At 41.0% G+C, this 27,556-nt stretch overlaps 1 protein-coding gene across 1 annotated transcript; it reads left to right on the plus strand.

Annotated features, from left to right (window-relative positions):
• Window positions 1-26,850, plus strand: plcb1 (phospholipase C beta 1). Its single transcript, XM_073481894.1, has 32 exons — window positions 1-99; window positions 3,574-3,651; window positions 4,679-4,747; window positions 6,858-6,998; window positions 7,114-7,193; window positions 8,601-8,654; window positions 10,010-10,085; window positions 10,531-10,631; window positions 11,396-11,559; window positions 12,944-13,090; window positions 13,569-13,726; window positions 14,209-14,291; window positions 14,397-14,481; window positions 14,591-14,756; window positions 16,553-16,608; window positions 18,314-18,410; window positions 18,846-18,930; window positions 19,853-19,977; window positions 20,718-20,872; window positions 20,985-21,152; window positions 21,233-21,332; window positions 22,123-22,227; window positions 23,389-23,501; window positions 23,582-23,732; window positions 23,821-23,874; window positions 24,193-24,370; window positions 24,512-24,644; window positions 24,862-24,938; window positions 25,624-25,713; window positions 25,827-25,884; window positions 26,068-26,154; window positions 26,649-26,850. The coding sequence occupies exons 1-32, from the start codon at window positions 1-3 to the stop codon at window positions 26,799-26,801; spliced, it is 3,486 nt and encodes a 1,161-aa protein (XP_073337995.1). The 3' UTR covers window positions 26,802-26,850.
• The last annotated feature ends 706 nt before the right edge of the window (window positions 26,851-27,556 follow it).

Here is a 27,556-nt window from a genome sequence, read left to right on the forward strand (position 1 = left end):
ATGGCGAGCGCTCAGCCGGGGGTCCATGCATTAAAACTCCAGCCTCCCTCCGTCTCTCTCACACTGAGGAACGGAAGCAACTTCATTAAATGGGACGAGGTAAGGACACTGATTTTTAGAGCTTTATTATTTTGAGCTGTTTAGTTTCATGACATGTTTGGATTTACTTTTAATTTTGATAACATAATAATAGCAATATATTTTTGGCAATGTCAGAATATAATCACGACTATGCCCGACTGAATTGGATCCAGTCTGATGGTACTGGAGTGAGAGGAAAAGGAGGAGGAAGAGGAGGAAATGTGCCATGTTGTCAGATGTGTTTACATTCATTTGTTGATTGAGCTTTGGCAGTAAGTACCTGTGGATTAGACGCCAGCAAGCGGGAGAGGAGTGTGACAGTGTGTGTGTGTGTGTGTGTGTGTGTGTGTGTGTGTGTGTGTGTGTGTGTGTGAAATGCATCTGTGGTCAATTTTCTTGGTTTGCCACCTGTTGGTATGGACTCCATTAGTATGCACTGACTGTAGTGTGCATTGAAATGTGTATTAAATACACACACACACACATGCAGAGCTCCTCCTGTGCTGTCATGTGCACGGTCACAACACATAATTTGCGGAGTTGTGCGCGCGTGTGTTGTGTGTGTGCGTACGCAGGATGTGTGTGTGTGTGTGTGTGTGTCAGTGTGTGTGTGCTGGTATGCTGAAGTATGGGTCCTGACTATGAGAAAACGTGCTGTCCGGTTGCCATGGTAACTGGCATGGTTACCACCACCTAAACAGATCTGATGTGTGTGTGTGAGAGAGAGAGAGAGAAAGGACGGATGTTTGTGTGTGTGTGTGTGTGTGTGTGTGTGTGTGTGTGTGTGTGTGTGTGTGTGCATCGATGTATTGAGCCATATAATATCATGAATCACTCACAGAAGAGCTCATCCACCGTTGAACCAATTCACCGTGATTGAACCTTGTGTGTGTGTGTGTGTGTGTGTGTGTGTGTGTGTGTGTGTGTTTTGATATTTGAATTTCTCCAACATGTAGAGCTGGGCTTTATGAAAAATAGAAATCGGTTGCTATGCCAACAAGTGACAACCAGGGATCTAGTTAACCATCTTCTGAGCTTTATCCTCCAGTTTTGATTCTTTTGAACGTAGGCTGCTGCACTGTTAGGAGGGAAAGCGGCTCAGACAGCAGAATCTGTGACCTTTTCATTAAACATGGAGGAAATGATACAGAACTTTACAAGCACCGACATGTACACAAATATTTTATCAGACTGTTTCCCTCAAGAGATCCCGCTGGTCTAAAGCTGCTCTTTATACCACATGTGCGGTGTTTCATGTGCCTTTTAGATCTTTTTCTAATTTATAAACTTCCTTCTCTTCTCTGCTCTGTCCAGAAGCAGCATTTTACATCAAATGAGATCTGGCTTTCCTCTTCCCTCCAGAAATATGACAGATGTTTGATCCAACAGCTTAAAACAGGGGTGCCCAGATCTGAAACCTAAAGGTGGACCACAGGCCAAAAGCAAACATCTATTTTATGGTTTGCATTGTTAAAATGCATATTGGTACGAGGATCCCAAGTCCCCTTAATTGACCCACTTCCTTCACAAAGCGTCCCTCTGCCTGCTGTGCTCAAACTCTGTATAGTAATGAATAATCAGGGATCCTGCGTAACAACTAACTATGTATACACTCAGTGCCAAATGGAAAGTGTAACCTTATCTATACATTAACAGTTATTTGTTTGTCAAGACAATAATGTTTCTCTTACATTAGCCAGTTAATTTAATCTGGCTGAGTAGGGTAGGGTAGTCATCAACTAGTCAGAAGGCTGGTGGTTCATCCCCTGGTTCCTGCTGTGTTAAAGTGTTCATGGGCGAGATACTGAACCCTGAATTGCTCTTGGTGGCTCTTCCATTGGTGTATAAGTGTGCATGTGAATGGTTATTGCTCCTTGCATGGTGGCCACCAGTGTATGAATGTGTGTGTGAATGGGTGAATGCTGACTAGTGTTGTAAAGTGCTTTGAGTGGAAAGTAAGACTAGAAAAGCGCTACGTAAATTCAAATTCGCAGCCCATTTAATTTAATACAAAATCTGCAGTACAGAAAAGAGTTTGAGATGCACTAAAAATATCGGATTTTGTCATTTATCTTGATGTTTTATAATTTAATTTGAATTCATTAGTGTTGTATCCATGCATTGACTGAAGCATACAGCTGGCTATTAGTTAAAAACATTTTTGAATACCGATACCTCAACTTCGATACTGGTTCCTGAATGATACTTTTTTCCGATACCAATTTTATGAAGTCTGTTTTAACAAAAGATGACAGTACACACACATACATTTTCCCTGTATCTGGGCATAGCCTAGTGTTTTCCCTATTTTGCCAATCACCAGCATTATTAGATTTTGCCACAACAAGCATGCTGCATGCTTATTGGTTCACTGATGCTGATGAGATTAACTCCTTATGTATTGAAATTTGGGATCCAATAACAAGACATTTTTCTATACTTGATAGTATCGAGGCAATTCGGTCGAAACCCACCCCTACTGTCTCATGATAAACGAAGACTAACTTTACCTTTCCTGTGGTTTGTGAAAAGTTACAGATTTAACTTTAACACAGAGCATTTTGAGCCTGGATCAGCTCCTTCCTGGATCTGCTCTATAGTAGATTTTAGGTTTACGTCACTGAAAACAAGCCGTACTCAGCCAATCACCTGAAGCCTTGTCAACTTTCAATCTTATTTTAAACCACCTGGAAGTAGGAAGCCATTTGATTCTGGGAAAGATTTAAATAGTTAAGTTCAAGTACTTTTCACCCATATCTGTAAAAATTAGGCCACCTCATTCTGACTTTATGTAATACTGTTGAAGCCACTGAGAACACTTGTTTAACTGTATATACTTAAAACCAAACGTAGTGGACTTTCGAACAAAATTCACGTGTCTTTGCTTTGTTGTGTGTTTGTGTGTATTTGTTGTTTGAAAAAGCTTTAAACCAAACTGAAGTACGTCCATCCCGGCCGCGAGCTGGAAGACATCAAACATTGCAACTCCCCCCCTATGGCGACCATACTTACTGCCAAGATTTGAATGAAATACTTTTTGTAGTCAAACAGCTTAAAACCAATTTCTACTATTTTTGTGCAAAGGCTGTTCAGACAGCAGAACATCAGGGCAGCTGCACTGTCTCATTCCACCTGCAGCCAATTACAAACTGTCAGGGTTGATTATTCTGGCAACTGGGAAAAATAGCTGTGTGTCATGACAACTGAACAGAACTTTAGTCCGTGACATCAACCCCTCGTTCTCTCTCTTGAAAAGCACATTTAGAAGCTGACTCGGATGTGAGCAGGAAAATGAGATTCATGGGTACCGCCCATGTACGAAGGGTTGTGCATAATACTGACATGACACCTCGACTCCAACACGAACAAGTCTTTATTGATGTTTATTACCGTGTCATTTGGTCAAGGCACTGAATGTTTTTTAATAGTGTTGGAATTCTTGAATGCTTTTTCTATGTTTTCAGGCTGTTTCTCTCCTGTTTGTCTCTGTAGGATCTGTCTACTGTAAATCCAGTGACCCTACACGTGGATCCACATGGATTTTACCTCTACTGGACCGACCAGAACAAGGTTCAACTCCAACAGACACACACACACGTATTGAATCTCCTCCGTAGGCCTAAACTGTCACCAACCAGGCAGATGATGAGGAGCTAATTTAGCACCATGCTAAAAAAAACAGTGAAGTTAATTAATTACGTCCAAATCTGACTCATCAATATGCAGATCTGGGTGGTAGAGTCATTAGAAGTGGGACAAAAGTCAGATACAGTTCTGAGCCAAACTTTAATACACCACAGTCAAATAAAAGTATATTAAAATATGTAGGAATAATCAGGAAAATGTGCATGAAGTATTAAAAGTAAAAGTGCTCAATGGGGGAAAGTGGCCGGTGTTATCACTCATTAATTAATGTAAAAACAGGCGTCACCATGTCACACACTCGCATAATTTACACCTAGAAGCTAGTTTAGCACGTAAGAATTGATTTTGCCCAGCTGCTGTGTCAGTGCTGGGTCAGGCGTGTGTGAGCTGACCAATCAGAGCAGACTGGGTATTCAGGAAGGAGGGGGTCCTTAAAGAGACAGGAGCTTAAACAGAACGTTTCAGACAGAGGTGGAGAAAAAAAGCATGTAAATCTCTTCTAGTAGTAACCAAAAATAAAATTATGAACCTGAAAATGAGCAGAATATGTCTCCTTTAAATCTGGATTCCATATATTCAGTCAAAAACAGGACTTTTATTAACATAATTTATTAGGTTAACTATCAAACATTCTGATGAAGCTGTTTTACATATTAGACTTAATAATTATTGCCAGTGCTTTCAGTATTTATATTGTTTTATCTTAAAGAAAAAACACAATGATAAACCACAATGAAAGGCTGTGGGAACAACTGAATAGAATAGCATATAGACAGCAAGTGATCATTGATCGTCACACAAAGACACACACACTCACACTTTCTCTCCAGGTGGGATGAAATCCTCAGCAGGAAACAGGATGAAGCATTTACCCTCCCAGATAACAGCTGACAGTGTGTGTGTGTGTGTGTGTGTGTGTGTGTGTGTGTGTGTGTGTGTGTGTGTTCATTAGGAGACAGAGTTGTTGGACCTGACCCTCGTCAAAGATGTCAGAACGGGGAGAAGCACCAAAACACCCAAGGTACTTCACCGTTCACCCTTCACGTTTTAACCGTCTCCCTCTTCACACCTGCATCTCTGTGACCTCTCACTGCTCTCATGCAGAACAACTGATGTTTTAATCATGTAGTTTCCAGCATCCCTCTCGTATTTGTACAGTATGTTTGATTCTTTTTTTCTTTGAGATATTTTACTTTTATGTTTTATTTTTCTCATATCGTATGTTGCATTTAATGCTTTCATGTCCTGTCATTATGTTTTATCTCCCTTCTTCTGAAAGCTCTCTGTGCATGTTGCTCGAAAAGTGCTCTATAAATAACAGAATATGATATACAGTATATCGTTCACTGGCAGTCGCTCAGCGGTTCTGGAATGATTTTAAATCATGATTACTGTGGCTGCCGTACAAATCTCTAATAATCTCCTCCCTCTGTTCCTCCACTACCTCCGCATTTATGTTGTCACCCAGAAATGGATGTTCATGTTTCAACATTTGCTGTAGCCAAAGAAAAAGCGCCTTAAAAAGATGGAGGATTCATCCTCACTAAGTCTCCACAGTTTGGGCGGAGGAGGGAATTAAAACTTATTATGATCACACCCAAATTCATAAAGAAATGCATTAAATAAAAACGATGGCGTCAGAGAAGGGACTGTAATGGATTACACTGTGTGTATACGGGGGGTCTGATGAACAATTTTAACTTCTTTAAGGCTGTATGGATGTTTATTTATGCCGTTTTATGCTGATATTTGGGGCATTTAAGGGGGAATTCTAGTATTTTTAAAACTGAGCTCTATATTAACATGTTTTGGTGTGTAAATGGGTCATACTTACCAAAACGTTTTGAAATCGGTCGAGTAGATCGCCTCATCTAACAGCCGTGAAACAGCTGCAACGACTGCCATGTAATCCTCTGGGGCAACTACGACTATCAAAGTTATGTCCACTAAAAGTGCTTGTTTCTGTTTGAGATTATTATTCAAAGTGTCTGACAACATTACAGAAACGATTCCTACAGAGAGAGAATCTTTTGTTAAGTAATCAGATCCTTTGTGTAACCAGGAACACAAGCCTTGTTTCAGGAGAGGTCTCGCTCTGAAATCTTGTGTAAGGTGAGCAATTTAATTTGTTGCCTCATCTAGAAGTCGGTTAAATATTCAGCCGTGACTTTGGAAATAAATTCTTGCTGGCAGTTCCTCTAGATAAACGCCAAACCTCTCTCTCTCTAACTCTGATTCACGTTTCCACTGTCGTCTTCCTGCAACAACTCGCCTCATCCCGAGATTTCAGAGTAAGACTTCTCCTTGAGTGAGAATGTAATGTTGTCAGACACAACAACCTCGGCCTGTCAGTTGCAAAAAACAAGCACTTTTAATGGGCGTAACTTTGACAGTCAGAGTTGCCCCACAGGTTTACGTTGTAGGTGCGTCGCAGCTGCCAGCCGAGGCGATCAGCTGGAACCATTCCAAACCTTTTGCTAAGTAGGCTTTGAATCGTTTACACACCGAAACATGTAATTATAGAGCCCAGGCTTAAAAATACCAAAATTTTCCTCTAACATTATATTATTGGATCAGACCTGCCTGATTGTTTTGTAATTCCCTGACTAAATAAATGTGTACTGAGCATAAAGCACAGTGCAGGGCCGATCCAGTGTGCGCTCCAAAACCTGACACATTGGCAATTTGCAGGGGATCTGCAGAATTTCTGCACGAAATGGCACGTACTACTCGTGCCAACTGACAGCTTCCTCAGCCAAGAAACAAAATACCACATGTACCATTAGTGTGGTAAACAACATGATGAACACATATCTCTCAAATGCTTTTTCATGACTGAGTTCAAACTGGAGGAAAATGCTGCTTTACTGTCTTTACCAAAAAGCTTTACCAAAAATGAAGCCACACAGCCCAAGAAACAGCAGTTTAAATGTTTTTTTTTATGTTGAACCAGCTGATGTTTCACAGATTTTTAACTTGACATTTAACATTAGATCCAAACTCTGACTACCTGTGAGATGTTTAATGCTCTCCCCATTAGAGCAGGTAGAAAAGCAGACGTTAGTTGTCTCCGTCTCCGGTGTGTGGCTCTGCTTCAGCCGACAGCTTTTTGTTTCTGCGTCGTCCAATAGGAGGCCAAGCTGAGGGAGCTGCTCGATATTGGAAACCTGGTTGGCCGGCTTGAGAACCGCATGGTTACCGTGGTTACGGCTTCAGACCTTGTAAACGTCAACCAGCTCAACTTCATTGCTTCCCAGGAGGACGAAGCCAAGGTAATGAACTCAGTCCTCTGCTGATGACAGGGACGGATGATGACGATGACTATGATGACTGAGATGATGATGATGATGATGATGATGATGATGATAGAGTGTCTGATTTCGTTAGGTGTGGTGTGAGGAACTGTTTTCTCTGTCTTCCAACCTGCTGAGCCACAATCTCAACAGAGACCAGAGTCTGTTGAAAGCGTGAGTAAACACACACACACACACACACACACACACACACACACACACACACACACACACACACACACACACTCACAATAACATACATGTACACACTTCAAGCACTCTGTATCCTCGGGCTATTTAGAGGATTAGTCTGGTGATGTTCTTTATCTTTCCTTAATGTCGACAAATCCCATGAAAACAACAAGTGCTGTGTGACTGTATCGTCTGTGTATCCAAAGGCAGACATATTTATTCATCTGAGCTCCGCTGTTGTCCAGAATTTATTAAAAACACATCAGTGAGCAGCACTGTTGCCCTGGGTGACCCGATCTTTTATTTCCCTCAAGCAACTGTAGTTTATTTTTGAGTCAATCCCTCCTACACCATCCTGCTGCCTTAAATACTCGCTGGAGCGCTGACCGTGTGTTCTTCCGCTGCTAAAAATAGTCCCCGAAGAACGCACTATTTCCTCCTGCCTCAGTCCGGTTTGCTGAAAACTACAATGCCCAGCTGTTTAAGGAGAAAGAAGAGTCTTTTTTTAAAAGATAAAGCAATAACTTTGTGACCATTTATTTAAAGAGTTACATCTTTAGTAGGAACAAAGAGGCTTGGACTGATGCATTGTTGGTTTTGATCTTTTCATGGGATTAGTTGACAACAAGAAAAACAAAGCATAATACAAGTCATATCCGTCAAAGTTATTAAACTAACCCAAGTCTTTCAGGATAAATTAATCCAAAAATGAAACCTCAGTCACTATCCACTCACCCCCATGCTGATAGATAGTCAGTCAATGACTGAATTTGATCTTATATAATCACGTCAAGTTATTTCAGTTTTCATGTAATTTTGGATCATGATTCAGGATTAAAAAAACTATACACAACTGTGACTGTAAATCCTCTGTGAGTTTACATCAGATTACAGATTAAGTCTCCTTCTTTACGTCTCTACGTCCACTTGGTGTCTATGAAATGATGAGAAGGAGGTCATATTTAACTCCTCAAATCTGTTGGAATAAAGCATTTAAACGTAAATAATCCATTCTCTTATACACACGAGAATATTTTTACTTAGTCAGTATCCAGCATTAGCGTGATATTGAGTGATATTGTTCACATTTATCAAAAAAATTCAGTTTGTGACCTCTATTAAAGGTAATGTTAGCAATGCCAAATGGAAATATTGCTCTAGAAAAGACATTCTTCAATTTTTTTCAACAAGGACACCAAAAGGTTTGCTGCACCCAACAGGCCTCGATTTGGTAAAGTGAGACTTTTTGCTGTCTGTTCAAACTGTAAGTGGGAACATCACTGTATTAAACTCTCTTTCATTTTGCTGGGTGCTCACTTGCGGAGTTTGAAAGCCTTTGATAAGCCTTGTGATATACAGCTCTGAACTTTTGTCCTCTCTTTGTTTCAGGTACGTCAGGTTAACTCTGCAGCCGAACGCAGAGGGGAGAATTCCTGTCAAGAAGTGAGTTCCTGCTGATTATTATTACCCTTCCTAATCTTTAATCAATGCTTCTGTCTGAGTGTTAACTTCCAGGCACAAGCGCCAGTAGATGAGGATGTGAGAAAATAGCCCGACGAAATCAGCAGAGACACGCACAAAACTGAAACTTTGCTCTTTCCTGTCCCTTGCTTCCAAAAATAAACTTAATTCCATGTGCACTTGGGAAAGCAAAAACAGGGACAGGATTCACGAAGGTGCTTAATTCAGCACTGACCTGGTAATCAACCACTGCCAGAGCATGAGATGGATTATATGAAGGAAAGCTGTACTTTAGAAGCAAACGTGGAGCTGAATTAAGGTCAGTTGATATATCTTGGAAGTCAAATGAGGAGAGGGGATGTTTCAAAAGGGACAGTTCGTAGATATATCTTTCCTCTTACCTGTAGTGTTATTTAATCATCTTAATACTTTCGGTGTGTGTTTTTGAAGATATCAGCTCTCTCTCGTAAGAATAGAAACGAGACAGCACTCAGCTTTTTGTGCTCAAAAGGACAAAAAATACATGTGAAAACCTAAACAGCAGCGTCTCTTTCCAGAAATCCTGACCCGGTTACTCACATACTTGCTGTGAGTAGTTTCATGTACGCTTGGAGAAGCAACATGCGAGAGGTTATCTAACTAAGCTAGCTAACATTACATCTCAGCTAAAGAGGACGCCATTAATGTTTACATCTGATGCTGTCAGGAGCACGAGACTCTCGTCCATGAATGGATGCACGCTTCCTTCTGCGCAGCGATACGGTTGGTGAGCGTAGTTTGGTATAAAGAATCTAGTTCCTACATTTAAGGAGACATATTATGCTCCTTGGTTCATGATTTAGTTTTGGGTTACTACTTCTTACGTGCCAAACTAGCCGGCAAGTATTAATTATGCAAATGTGTGACATGCTGACATAGTGTGACGTCACAAAGTCACTTAATTAAAAAGTGGGACTATTGGCGAGGAGCTTCTGTAGGTATGGATTTTGGGCTTTTTAACTTTTATTATCTTTTGCATGCGCAAGAACAAAAAAGCATAACGGGTCTCCTTTAATTCTAAATATGTATTTCTGACTTTCTTGGTGAACTGAGCCTTAAAGACGTAGGAGATGTTGAGAAGTTGGTAAAAATTTGTTTAAGCAAACGTCTGGGAGATTTGCGGAAGGTAAATTTTGTGAGTGTTAGAGGAGGACGTTTCAGGGAGTTAATTAGAGAGAGCAGTCTGGAGGAGGCGCTTTAAGAAGTCAAACTGTACGTTCTGCGTTGGCGACATGTTGTGTTTAAGGATGAGTTGATAATGGTGTGATGTCCCTAACCCTAACCCTCGTCTGTTGCAGCATTGTTCGACTGTTTTCGTCAGACAGAAAGAGAGTGGAGAATTCCCTGGAGAACTGCAAGCTGCCCTACAGTCGGGTAAACACTTCAAATAAGTTTGAATTGCATTATTATAATAGTTGATGCACATGAGAGATTTTAGTTTAACCAGTTAGACTATACCATGAATACATGCTTTGAATCGCTGTTGCTGTCTCTGTAGATTATATAAGACACACACAGTCTTTTTCAGCTTTATCCTTCCTTTATCTCCATTTTCTGTTCGCTGTTGAGGCTTTTTATCTGATGCTTTTTGTCCAGTATGACTCACAGTGCACGGAGGGGTGAGATGAGCTCAAATATCTGGGTCATCAAGTTTTGAAGCAACCTGTGAAAAAGCATAAATGTAATAGTCGGATTCTCTGCTCACGCTGGATCTCACATTGAATATCCAAGATGAGGACACAGTTTCTTCATCACTGGCAGTTTCAGCTCTTGCTAATTAAAAAGATGTGGTAATGTTAATGTCCTATATATTTGACAGGGTGACAGCATCAAGCTGGAGGATTTCACACTTGAGATCTACAAGAGCTTTTTGGAAAGTCTGTGTCCTCGTCCTGAGCTCGGCAACATCTTTAAACTGCAGTGAGTAATTATAAAAATCCTTCACCTTTGTTTACAGCGACAGTCACTGACCTCTGACTGACTTTACTACTCATTAAAGGGTAATTCCATAAATTGTACACATTAACGTGTGTTTACAGGTCTTGGGGATCACTACAGCTTCTGTGAAAAAGTAGTATAAAGCCTTTTGTGGCTCCAGAGGAAGCTGCATGTAATTTGCAGTAGTACTCAGTAAGACCTGTTAGCACACGTCAATGTGTAAAATTGGTGGAGTTGCCCTTTAATGTCAGACAAGCTACTCCACAAAATAAGCGGGGTTTTTTTGAGGAGTGTTGTTGATGATTAGCTCCAGGCCAATTTCTCTGATATGCTAAGAATGATGAATAATGATTCATCTTCTGTCCTACTTGTACACAGATGAAGGATGAAAGAGAGGGTCTTATCTTTAACTTAAAAAAGGAATAACTCTATTATGTTCTGCACATTCAAAGCCAGGCACAGAAATGATTGTTGCTTTTATTGATCAATCAATCGATTATTTGTGATTCATTAGTCTTTAAAATGTTAGAAAATGTATTTTATTCATAAGTGCAGTCAACCTGCCGTCCTCCACTCGATCATTTAGTCTAAATAACAATTAAAAAACACAAAAGGATTTAGTTTATCGGACATTAAGCGGACACAGTATTAAAGGATAATAAAGCATCCTGTGAGATGCTGTGAAGGATCTGTAGACATTGTGTAATACTCTCTAGCCTCAGCTGTGACTCTGCTCTGGTCTGCAGAGGATGGGATGACGGGTCGCTGTCAGTCGATCAGATGACAGAGTTCATCAACAACAAGCAGAGAGACCCGAGGCTCAACGAGATCCTCTACCCGCCTCTCCGTCCTGCTCAGACAAACACTGTGATGGAGAGGTACCAGCATGACCAGGCACAGCTGAAGCAAGGTGCACACACACACACACACACACACACACACACACACAGACGCTTGTCCTTATCCTGGTTCACACTAACAATATTTGCTATTTTATATTCCTAAATTGCTAAACATGCTAGTAGCTAGTTGTCTGTGTTTGTAAGCAACATGTACTGTTGCATGTGTACATGGGTTGATACAAAAATACTCTCCTAACCCACCCACACATCCGCAGAGAGAGAAAACTGCTAAAATAAACACTGAAGGTGCTCACATTCGTGTTGAATGCTGCCAAAGAGAAAGTTGGCACCTACTTCAAATCCAGCACCACCTCTTACATGATTTTACATGGTCATTTTTAGAATAAATAGATTTTCCAACATGTAACAGCTCTGCTTGAATTCTTCTTTAAAGAAGCTTTGATTTTTTTCAGGTTTTTGACACTGTTAGAAACATAAGAATAGCAGGTATTGTTTATTTTTGAGGCTGTAGTCGGTGGTGGTGGTGTTGTTGTTGTACTGGAGTGCATTATATTGAAAGGTGTTCCTAATATTCTGCCCCTCTCACTGCTCTTATTTCAACTCTCTTCCTGTCTGGGGCGGTCCAGCTAGTCAGGAGGGTCAAAAGACGTCATGGGCCGTGATGGCTCTTAATCCAAAATACCCGTTTTCTTCTCCAATGCTTATGACAGTATTCCTGCCATAGGTAATACATGTTTCAGCAATTAAGCCAAAAAAAATGACAAAAATGTAGCATAATTTGGAGGAGCTACCGGCCGCTGCTTCATCATACGTCGCCTCTGCCATCGTAACAAAAAAAAAATGGTTGCAACATTGATATGTTGCTCTGCTTTTAACTGAACATGTTTAGGAGGAGGTTTAGGATGAAGAGGAGACCATCCACAAAACATCTGTCGTTTGCATTCGGTAGCAAAGCAGGAAGTGTGACGTTTTTACTCCTAATCTGTATCAAGTTGTGTTTATTTGCCTGGATGTGACCATGAGGGCAGCAGATCATAATACACTCATACGGGTTGATATAAAAGGCAATGTTGTGTTAGATATTAGGACATGCTGGGTACGACTGACCTTTTTGTCAAGTTTAATAGACTAAAGTTTCAGATCTAAAATATTAAAAAACCAACAAGATGTTGAGAAAGAGTCTGAAGTGACACTTGAGGGTGCATCAAATATTTATACCACAGAAACACCAGAAAGATGAATGTGTGTACTCTGCTGCTTCTCTTATCCCTTTTAGTTGGAGTGTGTTTCTTACTTTGATCTCCTAATGTGTGTGTGTGTGTGTGTGTGTGTGTGTGTGTGTGTGTGTGTGTGCGTGTGTGTGTGTGTGTGTGTGTGTGTGTGTGTGTGTGTGTGTGCGCGCATGCACGTTGTTGCGTGCTTGTTATGCAGGCGTCATCACTCTCCAGGCGTTCTCCAGTTATCTGTCCAGTGATGAGAACGGAGTCATCCCACCAGAGAAGCTGGACCAGTCTGAAGACATGAGCTTCCCCTTGTCACACTACTTCATCAACTCGTCACATAATACATACCTGACAGGTACGCACACACGCACACACCACACACCACACACCACACACACAACCCCTTAACTACCAGCAGCAGATTCATCACTTTGCTATTAAGAGATTGATGCACTCAGTGGCTGTTCGATACATTTCTTTCTACTGGCAACAACTTTAAAAAGTCAAGTACTCTGCAGGTGTGAGGGGATTGTTGTTGACATCCATCGATGAAAATCTGGACCGACTCCAGTGCCGAGATATTTATTCATTCAGTTCACAGCTGATTTGAACAGCAGACAAGGTAAATTACAACACATCCAGGTGTCGTGGGAACACAAAGCTCCACTGTGTGAGCAATTATAGTTCTTCAGAGTGACACTGAACCCAGCAACACTTTACAACCTTTTTATTGAGTCATCCAGTCATCAAGTCTTTCAAATAATAGACAATGTGAACATGTAGTTTAACCTACCATAACGTTTTATTTTCTGTTTCTTCTTCCTGTGTTTCAGCGGGCCAGCTGGCAGGCAGCTCCTCGGTGGAGATGTACAGGCAGGTCCTTCTGGCCGGATGCCGCTGCGTGGAGTTAGACGTGTGGAAAGGACGAACAGCTGAGGAGGAACCTGTCATCACACACGGGTTCACCATGACATCAGAAATCCCCTTTAAGGTGTGTAGATTAGCATCCAGGTAACTAGTATCCAGGAAAGGTCGTTTTCATAGAGCAAGCCGGAAGCCGGTTGTTAGTTTATGTTAGCAGACCCTGTTTCTCTGACCATCACTAGCTACTGTTGCTCTCTGTTAGCAGCACTGAGACGATCCACAATGTCTTCGCCAAAAAATCCACAGTCTTCGCTCTCTCTGTTCCCTTTAATTAATCTCTCTCCAATTAATTCTAATGACGGCATAAAATGACACAAAAATGTCCATTTTGGTCTTCAAGGACGAAATCATAACTGGCCGGAGCTGCTTTTATGGTTTAACTGCTGCAATATTCAGCCACTTTGCATTAGAAGTGCTGTTTAAAGGCAGACAGAAAATATTCCTGCATGTTTCATAAGTTATTTATTGTGTATTTAGTTGTCTGTGCAAACACTATTTATTTAATATCTGCCTTATTATGACAAAAAAATTTTTTTTCTCATTTTCCAGGAAGTGATTGAAGCTATCGCAGAGTGCGCCTTCAAGACCTCACCTTTCCCCGTCATACTGTCCTTTGAAAACCACGTGGACTCGTGAGAATCTCGATTTATTATTCACGATTTACGTGTGAATTGATCGATATGGATCGGATCACACTGAAGATTTTCTCTCTATCTTTTCTTCTGTCTAACTATCAGCCTGAAGCAGCAGGCTAAAATGGCAGAATATTGTCGATCTATTTTCGGAGAAGCGCTGTTGATTGACCCTCTGGACAAATACGCTGTAAGTAACACGCACACACACGACAAATGTTGTGTTTCAGTATGTGTGTTCTTAGCTAACTAGCAATTGATCTGTTGTCTCTACTGTGCGTGTGTGTGTGTGTCTGCAGCTGGAGTCAGGTGTCCCCCTGCCCAGTCCTCAGGAGCTGATGGGCAAAATCCTCATCAAGAACAAGAAATCCCATAAACCCTCCAACAACACAGACACCAAAAGACTGACGGACCAACCTGCCAATCAGAGCAATGAGCCAGTGTCTCCTAGCAACAACACAGGAGGTAAGACACAAAGACACAAGGACATGTGAAATGTGTTCAGCTGTGACCGACCGACAGTCTTTGTCTCAAAACACAAAACAGACCGTGGTGACGCTGTGGTTTCTCAGGCTACCGCAAAATATTGATACCAAAGAGAATTCAGTCTTTAAATTAGCCGCACACAAATTGTCAAAGAGTCTTTTTGTGTGAATCTCTCAAATAGTTTTCACATAAAGCAGACGTATGACCTCGCAAAATATGAGTCACCTCCAAATTAGCATCATTTTTTAAAAAAAGGTACAATGATGCCGCGTCACTGCAGCATCAGCTGACAATCCGATCGGTGCCCAGATATTCAGACGACGGAGAATATTTTTACATGTTTAATGAACAAATTGAAGGAGAGACACCAGAAGGGTTTGGAGAAAGAGTGACAAATTTCACAGGCTGACCGTCGTTTATTTTTATACCGACGCTAGCCGTGGCCGGAGGCAGTATGTTTTCGGGTTGTCTGTCCGTCCATACGCACGTCCATCCATCTCATTGTTGTGAACACAATATCTCAGTCCAATATCACACTTGGACTCGAGGATGAACTGATTAGATTTTTGGTGGCCAAAGGTCAAAGGTTAAGGTCACTGTGACCTCGCCAAACACATTTTTGGCCATTACGCAATGATCCCCTTAATAATTATGACCAAATTTTCCAAAAATGTCTTTTAATTAAAGATGAAACATACGGCATTCACTGCCACTAGACATCACACCTGCACCAGTTGCCAATAGTCTAATAATGGCATAGCTACCTTAAAATCAAATATCACATCAAATCATGAATTTGGAAACTGTGACACCACTAATTTTAGTGTTCTGTTTATCTACAATATGTTTAAAACGGACATGGGGTGGACAGAGGGACTCACATGCACTAACACGCACGCTCGGCCGTCTTGGCTACGAAAACAAACAACAGAGAAGCTCAGATCAGGAAACACACGGAGGAAGTGTGGCTTTATTCTCTACTCAACACCCCAGTTCTCACCTATACTGTAAATTTACATATCAAATAGTTGTTTGATGCTACGTTAATCTCAAAATATAATTTATTTAACCTTTAATATCAAAAGCACGGCGGTTACATCTTACTGTAGCTTATGAAAACATGTTTTTTACAAGTGCTTCTGGATTCAGAGACTCTTAACAGGTGCGTCTATCAGAAGAAACATCTCATTATACAACCATAATTTCATGATTTTGGCCGGAGTGACAAACCTGCTCCTTTTGCTCACACTGGTGTCTTAGATTTTTCCTCCTGCAGTCCGCTGCACCTCGGGGATGCCTCGGTAATGAGCAGGACATCCCAGAAGAGGTCTGGAGCTCAGAGCAGCAATTAAACAGAGGTGCAGGGGGAAATTAGGGAGCCTTATTGACACGTCTGATGTGCAGATCCTGAAAACAGGTCTGGGACTGAGAGCCCGTGCTGGTAGACGGAGAGCAGACTGAGCTGAAGTACATACTCATACACCGGCAGTGACCCTTTAGTCAGCGAACGCTTGAGTGGGCTGAATAATCACCTGCAGAGATTAAAGCAGTGGGTTGTTTACAAAATTACAGGCATGTGTTTTGTTATTTTCTGATTTTTTTGTGTGTTTTCTGCTTGAAATCGTAGCACAGACTTCATATATCACTCAGATATCGTGTAAATATGTCTCCTGTTGGTTTATTTACTTCTCCTCTGCATCTCAGAGGGTAATACTGTACTTTTCTACTCCACTACATTGGGCTTTTTTAGACATGTTTAACTTTAATTTTAACAGAGATGGAGGCTGAGAGTGAGGAAGATGATGATGATGAAGATGATGATGGTAAAAAGGTCAGTGGTGACGTCACACAAAGCTGAGGGGCCGCTGCCCTGACTGCTGTCGCCCTCACTGCTCTTGCCCTCACTGCTGTCGCCGTTTGTTAATGTTGGCAAGTGTTTTTGAGTTTCATCGTTGTGTTGTTGGTTTTTTGTGTCATTGTCGCTGTTAATCTTGTTGCCGCTCTAACTGTTCGTGTTGTCGGTTGTTGTCGACGCTGCTTTTTCCTGTCGTTTGTGTTGCTGTCGTCTCTGCAGTGTGTTGCTGTTTAGTCATTTTTGCTGCTGTTGTTGTTTATTCTAAATGTGTACTGTTCTTGCCATTTTGTTTTCTTATCCATAGTGTCAACCGTGGGTCTGAGCTTTAGCCGTACAAGCAAGTTTTGTTGTTAGTTTTAGCTTTTTTTCTGGTTTGATTGGGTTTTCATTAAAGGTGCAGTGTGTAGGATTTGCTGGCATCTAGTGGTGAGGTTGCAGATTGCAACCAGTGAAATAACCCCCTGCCTCACCCTCCCTGACAGCGGCAACTGAACACGCGAAAGGCCTCTAGAGTCGTTGTTTGGTTTGTCCATTCTAGGCTACTGTAGAAACATGGCAGCGCAACATGGCGGACTCCGTTGAAAAATCATTATGCTTTAATTATTATTTGTAATTATGAATATTAGATTCCATTTATGCCAATAGATCCTTTAAATCCTGCACACTGGAACGTCAAAAGATGCAGCACTGCTTTCCCATAACGTCAGACTCACAGTGTTTGAAAACAGTTATTCAAAAGGAGCAAAGTGGATGCAGCAGAAACAGAGATATTATCTTACATATTTTCTCCCTGGAGCCTACATTACCCACAACGCATCTCCGACTGCACACAGCACAGTCGGAGGTACAGTTAGTTTAGTCATGCTGGCAGCGGCTAATGTAACCTCAAGTTGCTAGCCTCAAGCAGACATGAGTGACATCACAGCAGCTCCTTCTGAAGCCACAGAAGGCTTTTTAAAAATGTATATGCCTCCGTGCTGGCATGATTGTCCCCATAACCCAAGAATTCATACGCTAATTATGACAAAAACTTACACAAAAGTCACACGGGATGTAAATTGGGGAGGCACACAACCGTAAGGGGTAATTCTAGTTTCTGATGTGCAGTAGCTGTGAATAGATTTTGATGCTCAGAGTCTGCAGAGTTCCTCTTTTATCTGCACGACCAGATAAGTTGAACGTGGAGGAAAGAAGAAGAGACACATTCTGCTAAAACAAAGAAACTACTAATTAAAATGTCTCTATTCACATCAAAAGAGAAGAAAGAAACTAAACAGATATCAAAAGGCCAGACAAGTGTGTCGGCTGTTGAAACACAATTCGCTATAGAGAAAAGAAGAATAGGATGAAAACAAATGCAAACAATTACAAGGAGAGTTTAAACACAGGCCTGTTGTGAGATCTGGTTGTGCGTTTTCACATGTATGTGTGTATTTGTGATTGTATGTGTTTGTCTAAGTGGTTCTGGTCCGCTGTTTGCTCTGTGTGACGATGTGTAGCTGCTCACTGTCAGATAATGATGCTGCTTTTTGACACTAAGTGCTAAAAACTCTTGACAACAGTTTGTTGGAGTACATGTGTATTTCTCCTGTGTATTCAACTGACAGACCATTAAACCCAGCACTCGGATTTCAGTCTGTGAAACTTTATCCCTGGTTTTTTTTCCCCCCGTTTATTTCAGGGCTCAGCAGAGCGGGAGGCCGTGGCTACAGAGGAAATGTCCACTCTGGTAAACTACGTCCAGCCAACCAAGTTCAACTCCTTCGAAGCCTCCAAGAGTAAGAAAAGCAGATCAGAACCGCGCACTGACACACTGATTCACATTGTGTTTCTGCATCACAGAACTTCCTCAAAGCTGGAAAATCATTTCATTTCGTACAGGGATCAACATTTCACAACTTGAGGATGATGTGCAATGATAGAGCAGCACTGATCTCATTGTTTCTTAAAAAAGGGGAGGATTATGAGTCAAAAATAAGTCATTTTGTCCTCTATCAAAGTTGGGGTCCTTGCATTTTACCACAGAAACATAAAAAATTAGATACAGGCACGATAATTAGTAGGAAATGATGTCCAGAGAGAATGTGGGCATCATGCTGAAGCCAAGATAAATACTGAAAAATGTCTGTGTTCGTGTGTGTGTGTGTGTGTGTGTGTGTGTGTGTGTGTGTGTGTGTGTGTGTGTGTGTGTGTGTGTGTGTGTGTGTGTGTAGAGGCAGCCCGCTGTTACCACATGTCATCTTTTGTGGAGACCAAAGCTTTGGAGCATCTCACAAAGTCACCAGTGGAGTTTGTGGAGTATCCTTGGCAACAGTGTCGGCGACTCGACGCTTCATGTTTTTCCTCTTTTGATGCTTTTTCTGTACGAAACCACAAAAAAATCTGTGACTGAGCAACATTTGATATTCATTTTAATTTTAAATGCAGCATTATGTTTGAAAGTCTGTATACCAGTATGTATAATACATGTAACTTGAATAAATACAGTTTGTTATGATGTAATAAGTATAGAAACAAGTTTATTTAGTAGTTGTTTTCTTTCTAAGAAGAGCTGAAAATCATTATATTCTGGCTTTAATGTAGTCTTTTCTATTATGTTCTGTGGTTTCTGTCTTTATGTTTATTATATTTGTTATAATTATCATTATTCATTTTACTGTTTTTCATTCAAGTTCCATCAGAATTTAATTTTTTGATCATCTTTATTTATTTTATTATATTCTATTTCATTAACATGTTACTGTTATTTCATTATTTTATTTTATTAGCTTTTTATCTTATATATGTAAGTTTCATCTATTATTGTCTCGTCTTTTATTATCTGAGTTACCCATTTATAATTGTTGTTTTATTAGTTAATCTTTCTCTTTTCTTTCTTTCTTTCTTTCTTTCTTTCTTTCTTTCTTTCTTTCTTTCTTTCTTTCTTTCTTTCTTTCTTTCTTTCTTTCTTTCGTTCTGTTTTTGCTTTTTTCGATGTGCATTAGTCTCTAAATCCATATTTAAGTTTTGTCAATTATTCAAGCTCTCTGAATAGCAATTGATTTGTTTGAAAGGTGCTATGAAATCAAAGTTTGATTGACAGATTGATAGTCAGAAGTGAAGGAGTCGTGTCACGAGTCAGCAGAGTCGTGTCGTCCTGTGTGTGATGAGCAGATGTTTATCATGACCTGACGAAGTATGTTACTTTCTCTGTAATCGATCTTAACCGTACGTTCACCAGATATAATAAATCCCAGCTGAGTCGGATCTATCCAAAAGGAACCAGAGTCGACTCGTCCAACTTCATGCCTCAGCTGTTCTGGAACGCCGGCTGTCAGCTGGTGGCGCTCAACTACCAAACTATAGGTGAGAGTCCAGGCTTTGATCACTGATCTCCAGTCAACCACCAACACCTGTAACAAACACCTCAGCAAGACCGGCGTCAGCTTAACCATTGTTTCAGTATGAATGTCAACCTTTTATTTAATAGAGCAGTTATTTCCAACATCTTAAATCAGAGCTCGGTCTGCTTTCTCAAAGGTCTGCATGTTGTGACCAGAAAGAGCTCATATTATCCACTAACTCATGAGGACACAGTAAAAGACAGCCTATAAGAACGTAATCTGTGTGTCATGAGTATGTTATTTTTTGCTGCTTCTCTATCTTGTTATTCATCTCAGCCCCCCAACAAAGGGTTGACCTAACACATTAATGTTGGGAACTATTGTGTGCCTAAATCCTAGACTTCCCATGATCTCTACAGTCATTGCAAACACTGCACTCGTTACTGAACCGACCCAAAACTCATCCAAAATCTGAAAGTTAATTGACCGAATCTTTCAAGCAGAAAGTCGTGGCATTGGAGAGGAATTTACAGCGGCTGGATGTTCCTCTCTGGACTCATTCGTCTCTTTAAGTTTCTATGTGCTCACTCTTGTATATTTCCTTTGTATTATCTGTCCTTTGTTCCTCTAAGCTTGATGCAAGTCTTGGAAATCTGCATCCCCAGTCAGACACAAGTGTCCCTGTCCTCTTCAGCTGAAGGAGTGCAACAACTCTCAGCTTTTGTAGTGATAAAACTTAATATGAGCTTTTTTTTGTTCCAGATTTGTCCACGCAGCTGAACCTCTTCATGTTCGAGTACAACGGTCGAGGCGGCTACAGACTGAAGCCTGAGTTCATGAGACGACCAGACAAACACTTTGACCCCTTCACAGAAAACACAGTGGACGGCATCGTAGCCAACACGCTCTCTGTGAAGGTACGGCGGCAGCAGTTTAAATCTTTTATGGGATCATAGCATCTTGAAATTAATGCAAAAAACAGATATTACTTTTATAAATAATGTAAACTGTCCCTGCTGTCGTTTGTAGGTGATTTCAGGCCAGTTCCTGACTGAGCGGCGGGTGGGTGTCTACGTGGAGGTGGAGATGTTCGGACTTCCTGCGGACACCAGGAGGAAAGCTCTCAAGACCAAAACCTCCCAGAACAACAACGCCATCAACCCAGTGTGGGACGAAGAGCCGATCGTCTTCAAAAAGGTAAGATACACCACAAAGAGGCCGGATCTATAATCCATATTAATCTGTCTGTTAACGGTGTGACTCCATCTCTCTGACAGGTGATCCTTCCGACTCTGGCCTCTCTGAGGATCGCTGCTTTTGAGGAAGGAGGGAAGTTTATTGGTCATCGGATCATTCCAGTTTCTGCCATAAGACCAGGTAAGTTTTTTAGTCACATCTATTCCAACCATTCTTATCCCTGAGTTTTAAAACTTTAACGCGGTTATCTGTAACATCTTGGTTTTTGTTTTTTGTTTTTTGTTTTTTTTCATATCTTTGGTGAAAACTACTTGCAGCTCCCAGAGATCCAGTCAGTGTGGCTCTTTCGTCTTTTTGTCAGTAAAGTTTGAGTTTCTCTGAGCTTCACTCTTTTTTCACTACCCTACATTCCAGTTTTTCTTCTATTTGTTCAAAAAAAAAAAAGAAATGTGGCCTTTGCCTGTATAAATGCAGCGCTGTGCCAGAAAAACTCAACAGACTACACTTATTTTAAACTGTCAAAACTTTCCTGAACTGAAATCATAATAAATTGCTATCGTCTTTCCAGGCAAATGCCGAACATTATTACATTAATGCGTATTAAAACGTTTATACCTCGGTTTTTTTTGCCTTTAATGTCTGTGTAGGCTCTAAATACGCTCATGTTTTTGTTCCCATTATTCAGAAGCTTCCCTCCTCGCTGCACCTGCTGCCTCCAACTGTTTCCAAAAGCCCATTTAAAACAGTTTGCAGAGACACGCTGCTGCTTTGAAAAATGTCACTCACCACTTTAAATGAAATGACTGGTCGTTTTCTCTTGTAATTTTGTCATTACACGACTGATGTTCGGTGTGAACTCCACTGCGTCTCTCCCTCTCTTTCCCTTTTAACGTTCTTGGCAGATTTTCTACATTACTGTTCACCCTAAATAACCCAGTGATGGTAACATCAGAGTCTGTGTTTCCTTCAGGTTATCGTTACATCGGCTTGAGGAACGAGAAGAACCAGTCTCTGATTCTTCCTGCTGTGTTCGTCTACATCGTGGTCAAAGATTACGTCCCAGACACCTTCGCAGGTGCCAACTTCAAGTCAACTTTCTTTTTTTCTTTTTTTTTCTTACTTAAACATGACAAATCAAAGTGTGACATCAAAGAACATGACAACAAAATAGATAAAAACAAGTACAACTTCCAAGAAATTTGCTGCGGATTTTCCTGCAAGGATGATTGTTTTGTGACCTTTTGTAGTTTCCACTTGTTCACAGAAATCTAAATGTCAAATGAACAGACTGCAGTGAAACGTATTGAGCACATTCAAACTCCACAATCTCAAGAGCCACCTGCATGAGACACTTAATCATTCTCAGAAATCAAGTTTACTGAGTGTTAAAGCGCCTGTTCGGCTGCTGAAATAGAAACAAAATACTCTTCTTGATGACATGGTATAACTGTATGTGAAGCTCATTTTGAACTGTTTTGTACAGGACTGCAACTAATGATTATATTCATTATGGATTAATCTGCTGATTATTTTCTCCATTTATCGATTGATTATGTGGTTTGTAAAGTCAGAAAAATAGCGAGAAATACAGTCACAGTTACCCAGAGACCAAACTAACACCTTCAAGATGTTTGTTTAGTCCAACCAACAGTCCAGACCTCAACATTATTAGATATATGTATAGTCAGATAAATGCAGTTTAGTACCATATTCCCCTTTTAAATGTAATATAGTAGAAGTATGAAGTGGCATAAAAAGAATAGACTCAAGTATAAGTACCTGTAATTTGTACTTTTGTAGCGTACTTGAGTAAATGTTGACCTACTTAGTTACATTCTCCACTAGATTTTATCGACTCCATGGTCTTTTCTCCAGCCAAGATGTTATACATGAAGAACTACTTCAGTATTTATTTATTTATTTCATTGTTTGTTTATTTATTTATTTATGTATTTATTTACTGAATAGTTTAAAATTACAAGGACAGTGTACAATAGTAGATATATCTGTAAACATGCTGGCTAATTTTTGACTGCAGTCCCTGGAAAGATGTCTTGACAGCTACAGACAAATGAAATAACAACAACAATAAAGCGTAGGAACACAAGAAAGAAGGACAGTAATACATAAAACATAAAACAAAGCATGCTTCATGTTTTTGAAATGTCCATGAGAGGAGCTTTGTCATCATATGCAGCTGTGTATTCATCTGTCTTTCTTTATATTTCCTTTCCAGATGTGATCGAGGCTTTGTCCAACCCCATTCGATACGTCAACCTCCTGGAGCAGAGGTCTAAACAGCTGGCGGCTCTGACGCTGGACGACGTAGAGGAGGACACGCAGGCCGAGGTCAGTCCTGTTTCTCCTGTTCTCCTGTCTTAAAAGCAGAACATTCGTCTGTGACTCTGGTTGTTGTCGTTGGTCTTCAGGATGAGACAGACACGACTGCAGAGCGCAAGAACGACCTGAAATCAGCTCCACTGGAGAACGGACTCAGCCCCCCGTCTGGTCCCGCAGGCCACACCCCCATCGCCATGACGCCCAAAGCCTCTGCAGCCAATCAGCAAGCAGCCACGACAGGTAGCGTCTACCTACAAACAAAACACTCACTCATTCATAGAGAAGTGCTGTTGATTTGATTATTTATTGTGTCTTTTCTACATTTTAGAAGCAGCAAAACCAGCAGCGAAGACCGAAGATCTGGTTTTAAGTGTTTTGATAGGTCAGTATTTATTTACTGCTTTCTAATCATTTCGTCCTGTATCCAATCAATCAATCAATCAATCAATCCATTACAGTTATACATGAGGTTAATATCATCAACAATCCAAGTACTGTATTGTTTTTGTAGCAGAACATCTTGAAAAGACTTTTCTGACAGAAATCTTTTGTTGTTTTTCATCTAGAAATGGTAAAAGTCTTGTATGAAACATGAGATCATAAAACGGAAAAAAAAGAAACAGCAGAGAAAGACGTCAGAGTTGTATTAATTCTCACAGAGGTCTCTTTAAATATGCTGCATGATCACTTGTGGTACCAGATGTCCCAGCGTGCGCCATGGAGAGTCTGCAGCAGTCGAAGGTTTATCAGAAGGAGCAGAGACGTCAGTTCAAAGAGCTGAAGGAGCTGGTGAGGAGGCACCAGAAGAAAACCTCCGAGCTCCTCCGAGAGTTCAACAACAAGTACAAGAAGACGTCCCGACAGTGCAGCAAGAGCAGGTGCACACGCATAATGTGATGCTAATTTAATTACTGTATCACTGCTTCTCATCTTATTCTTATTTTAACATCGAGTCAGCGTGTTCATTGTGCAGATCGGAAACATCTGTGTGTTTGTTTATGCCTTTTTTTGTTTGTCAGGAGTTCGTGTTCTGACAGCGAGAAGGACGAGCGCCTCCAGCAGCTGAGAGACGAGCAGCAGCAGCAGCTTCTGGCTCTGAGGCAGGAACAGTACTACAGTCAGAAATATCTGCAGAGAGAACACATTAAAATGGTAAAGTCAAACAAAACCAACTGCTGCTGGAACTGACTTTAGCCCCTGTCACTGTCTCTAAAAACTGTGGTTATTTATACTTGGATGAACAACTCCCTTCCTGTCGCAGGCACTTTCTTTCAAAAATAAAATTATCCCAACACGACAAAATGCTAAATATGAGTCATTGAATGATTACAAGTCGTGTAGAGTTAAACATGAATGTATGTTCCTGCAGCTGACAGAGCGACTGACCAGTCTGGCCGAGGAGAGTCACAACACCCAGATGAAGAAACTCAAAGACATCTGCGACAAGTAAGTTTCAAATCTGGGACTGAGATGACAAACATCTGGGTGTTAAAGCTCTGTGTGGGAACGACATCGTTAAGAGTGTTGCTGTTAGTGTTGTCACGACCCTGGAATTTCTGACTTCGATACAATACCTTGAAAAATAATCATATTCGGTTTCATGTCTGATACCACGGGGAAAATATAACAAGGTTTGTGTTCAGAGTCTAAGTGAATTGAGAGAAGAGAGAGCCAGAAAATGCAACTGGTGTAGGTGTATCGATACTGTGGGAAAATAAGGATTGAGACCATTTGACGTATTCAGAATCGATATGGATCGATATTTGTGACGACACTAGCTGCCTTCGTTTTCTCTGAGCTGTTCCAGGCAGCCTGAATCTCTGTACAGCAAGTGAAGCTTTAAGAGACAAATTTATGTTAGAAAGATGAAGATTAGAAGTGGGACTGTTTCATTAAATGCTGACTTTGACCAGGGACGTCCTTGGATTGTAGAGAGGTCATTTTCCCATCAAAATGTATTCCTGTACTCTATTTGTATTAATATTAAACCAGAGGTGACCATGTGTCAGTCTTTTCATAATGATATTTTATGTTTGGGAACGTAGAGGTGATAAGAACATCTACTACCAGACACCAGACTGAACATTTCTAATCCACTTTTTCAATTTTCAATGTTTTCCTCCCGCTCCAGGGAGAAAAAAGAGCTGAAGAGGCAGATGGATCGAAGGAGAACAGAGAAGATCAACCAAGCGAAGACCAAAGAGAAACATCTGGCAGAAGAGTATGTCCCACAGACACACACCGACATTAATCCACTGCACAACACACTGTGTAGCTCCTCCATCCAGCAAACATGTAGCTCAAACTCAAACCCGTCTGACTGTGTGTTCCCAGGGAGAAGATCGAGATCAATAAGTCCTACGTCAATGAAGTCGTCCAGAACATAAAACGGGTGAGCGGAGGATGGAGAATCCGGATTAAAGCGGCGCAGGATCTTTTTTTTTTTTTGATGTTTCTTTCTATAGACTGAATACTGCCAAGACGACGATGAAAATTTAATGTGTCTATCTCTTCTGTGATCATAAAACGCTTCATGAGACTCTTTGATTGTCTGTGTGTGTGTTTCTGTCTGCAGCTTGAGGAGACTCAGGCGAAGCGTCACGATCAGCTGGTGGAGCAGTACAATGAGCTCCTGCAGGAGATACAAGACCAGAAACCAAAGGTGAAAACACACATTTAAACTGTCTCTCTAACCTCCCTTCATCTCTAACTCTCTCATTTTGCATACTTCACGCTTGAATGCGCCACGCAGCGAGACATTTCTTCTCCACGGAGCTCCAAGCTGCTGCTGCTGCTGTCTGCAGCTCCACACCTACACACTTTAGGAACAGCACTGACGTCAACGCGGGGCGTTTCAGTGATGTAACGCGCCCTCTGGCAGCCATGTTTGAGCTGCTAAACTGTTGGCAGTAATGGCTGACAACAGCTGGTTGCTTCTCTAAATGTACAACCCATCTGTCTCACCAGGAGGAAATTAACAAGACAAATGTCTGTGTCTTTTTTGACGTTGGAAGTGAGTCATCAACAATACATTTCACTGATTCTTCTTATATAATGCAGCAGGAGCTCATCGCGGCATCTGCGGAGGAGAACATCAATGAAACCGAAAGATATTTATAATAAATTTGAATCAAACTCTCTCGTCTTTCTCTCCAGCTGCAAGGAGCCGTGGAGGCAGATTTCCAGGAGAAGTTCCAGTGTTTGCCGGGAGAGATCGAAGAATTCCTGCAGGACAGGAAGACGGAGGTCAGAGGTCACAGCAAGTCCCGATCGTCGACGCCACACGAGACTCTGTCGGAGGAGGACTGAAGAGAAACAAGCGAATCCAAAGGAAGTAAGAACGGGAAAAACCAACAGAGGGAAGCGTCGGTGTGAAACGAAAGGAGATACAGACTGTTAATTTCTTTTTAATGGGAGAATGCTTTAATGATTTATTTTTCCGATTCCATTCGAGCATGCACTTTGCTGTTCTTCAGCGTTTATTTTCTGTCACCTGTTCATTTGACAGACAACTGAAACCCGACAGTTTGTACTGCATGACAACTCTATCTATCTATCTATCTATCTATCTATCTATCTATCTATCTATCTATCTATCTATCTATCTATCTATCTATCTATCTATCTATCTTCTGTTCATACTTCTGTTCTTTATGCACATGGAGAGACGTTAATTCAATGATACACAGCCGCTACGAATCAAAAACTGCAACGTTAATTCACATAGAAAGGAAACAGTTTCACTTCTGCCACCTGAACTGTATTTTTTAAGCATTTACTCGTCATTAACAGCGATGCAGCTGCTCCAGTGATACTTTCTCCAGCGGCCTTGCTGGAGCAGCTGGAGTTCAGTGGCTTTGCTGAGGGGCACTTCAGAGGGAGGAGCTCACAGTATGCTCCTCTTTCAAGATTATTAAAGTACAATTAGAAATATATTGCATATTTGACAATAGTACATGATGTGCCCAGCAGCTGTTAAGATAGCGCACATACCACAGTGTAATGTGAATACTGCACACATTTTTTTTAAGGATGTGGGAAATCGTGATTTTTATGGTTTTGTG

The sequence above is a fragment of the Pagrus major genome, chromosome 15, assembly GCF_040436345.1.
Source record: "Pagrus major chromosome 15, Pma_NU_1.0".
Taxonomy (NCBI): Eukaryota; Metazoa; Chordata; class Actinopteri; order Spariformes; family Sparidae; genus Pagrus; species Pagrus major.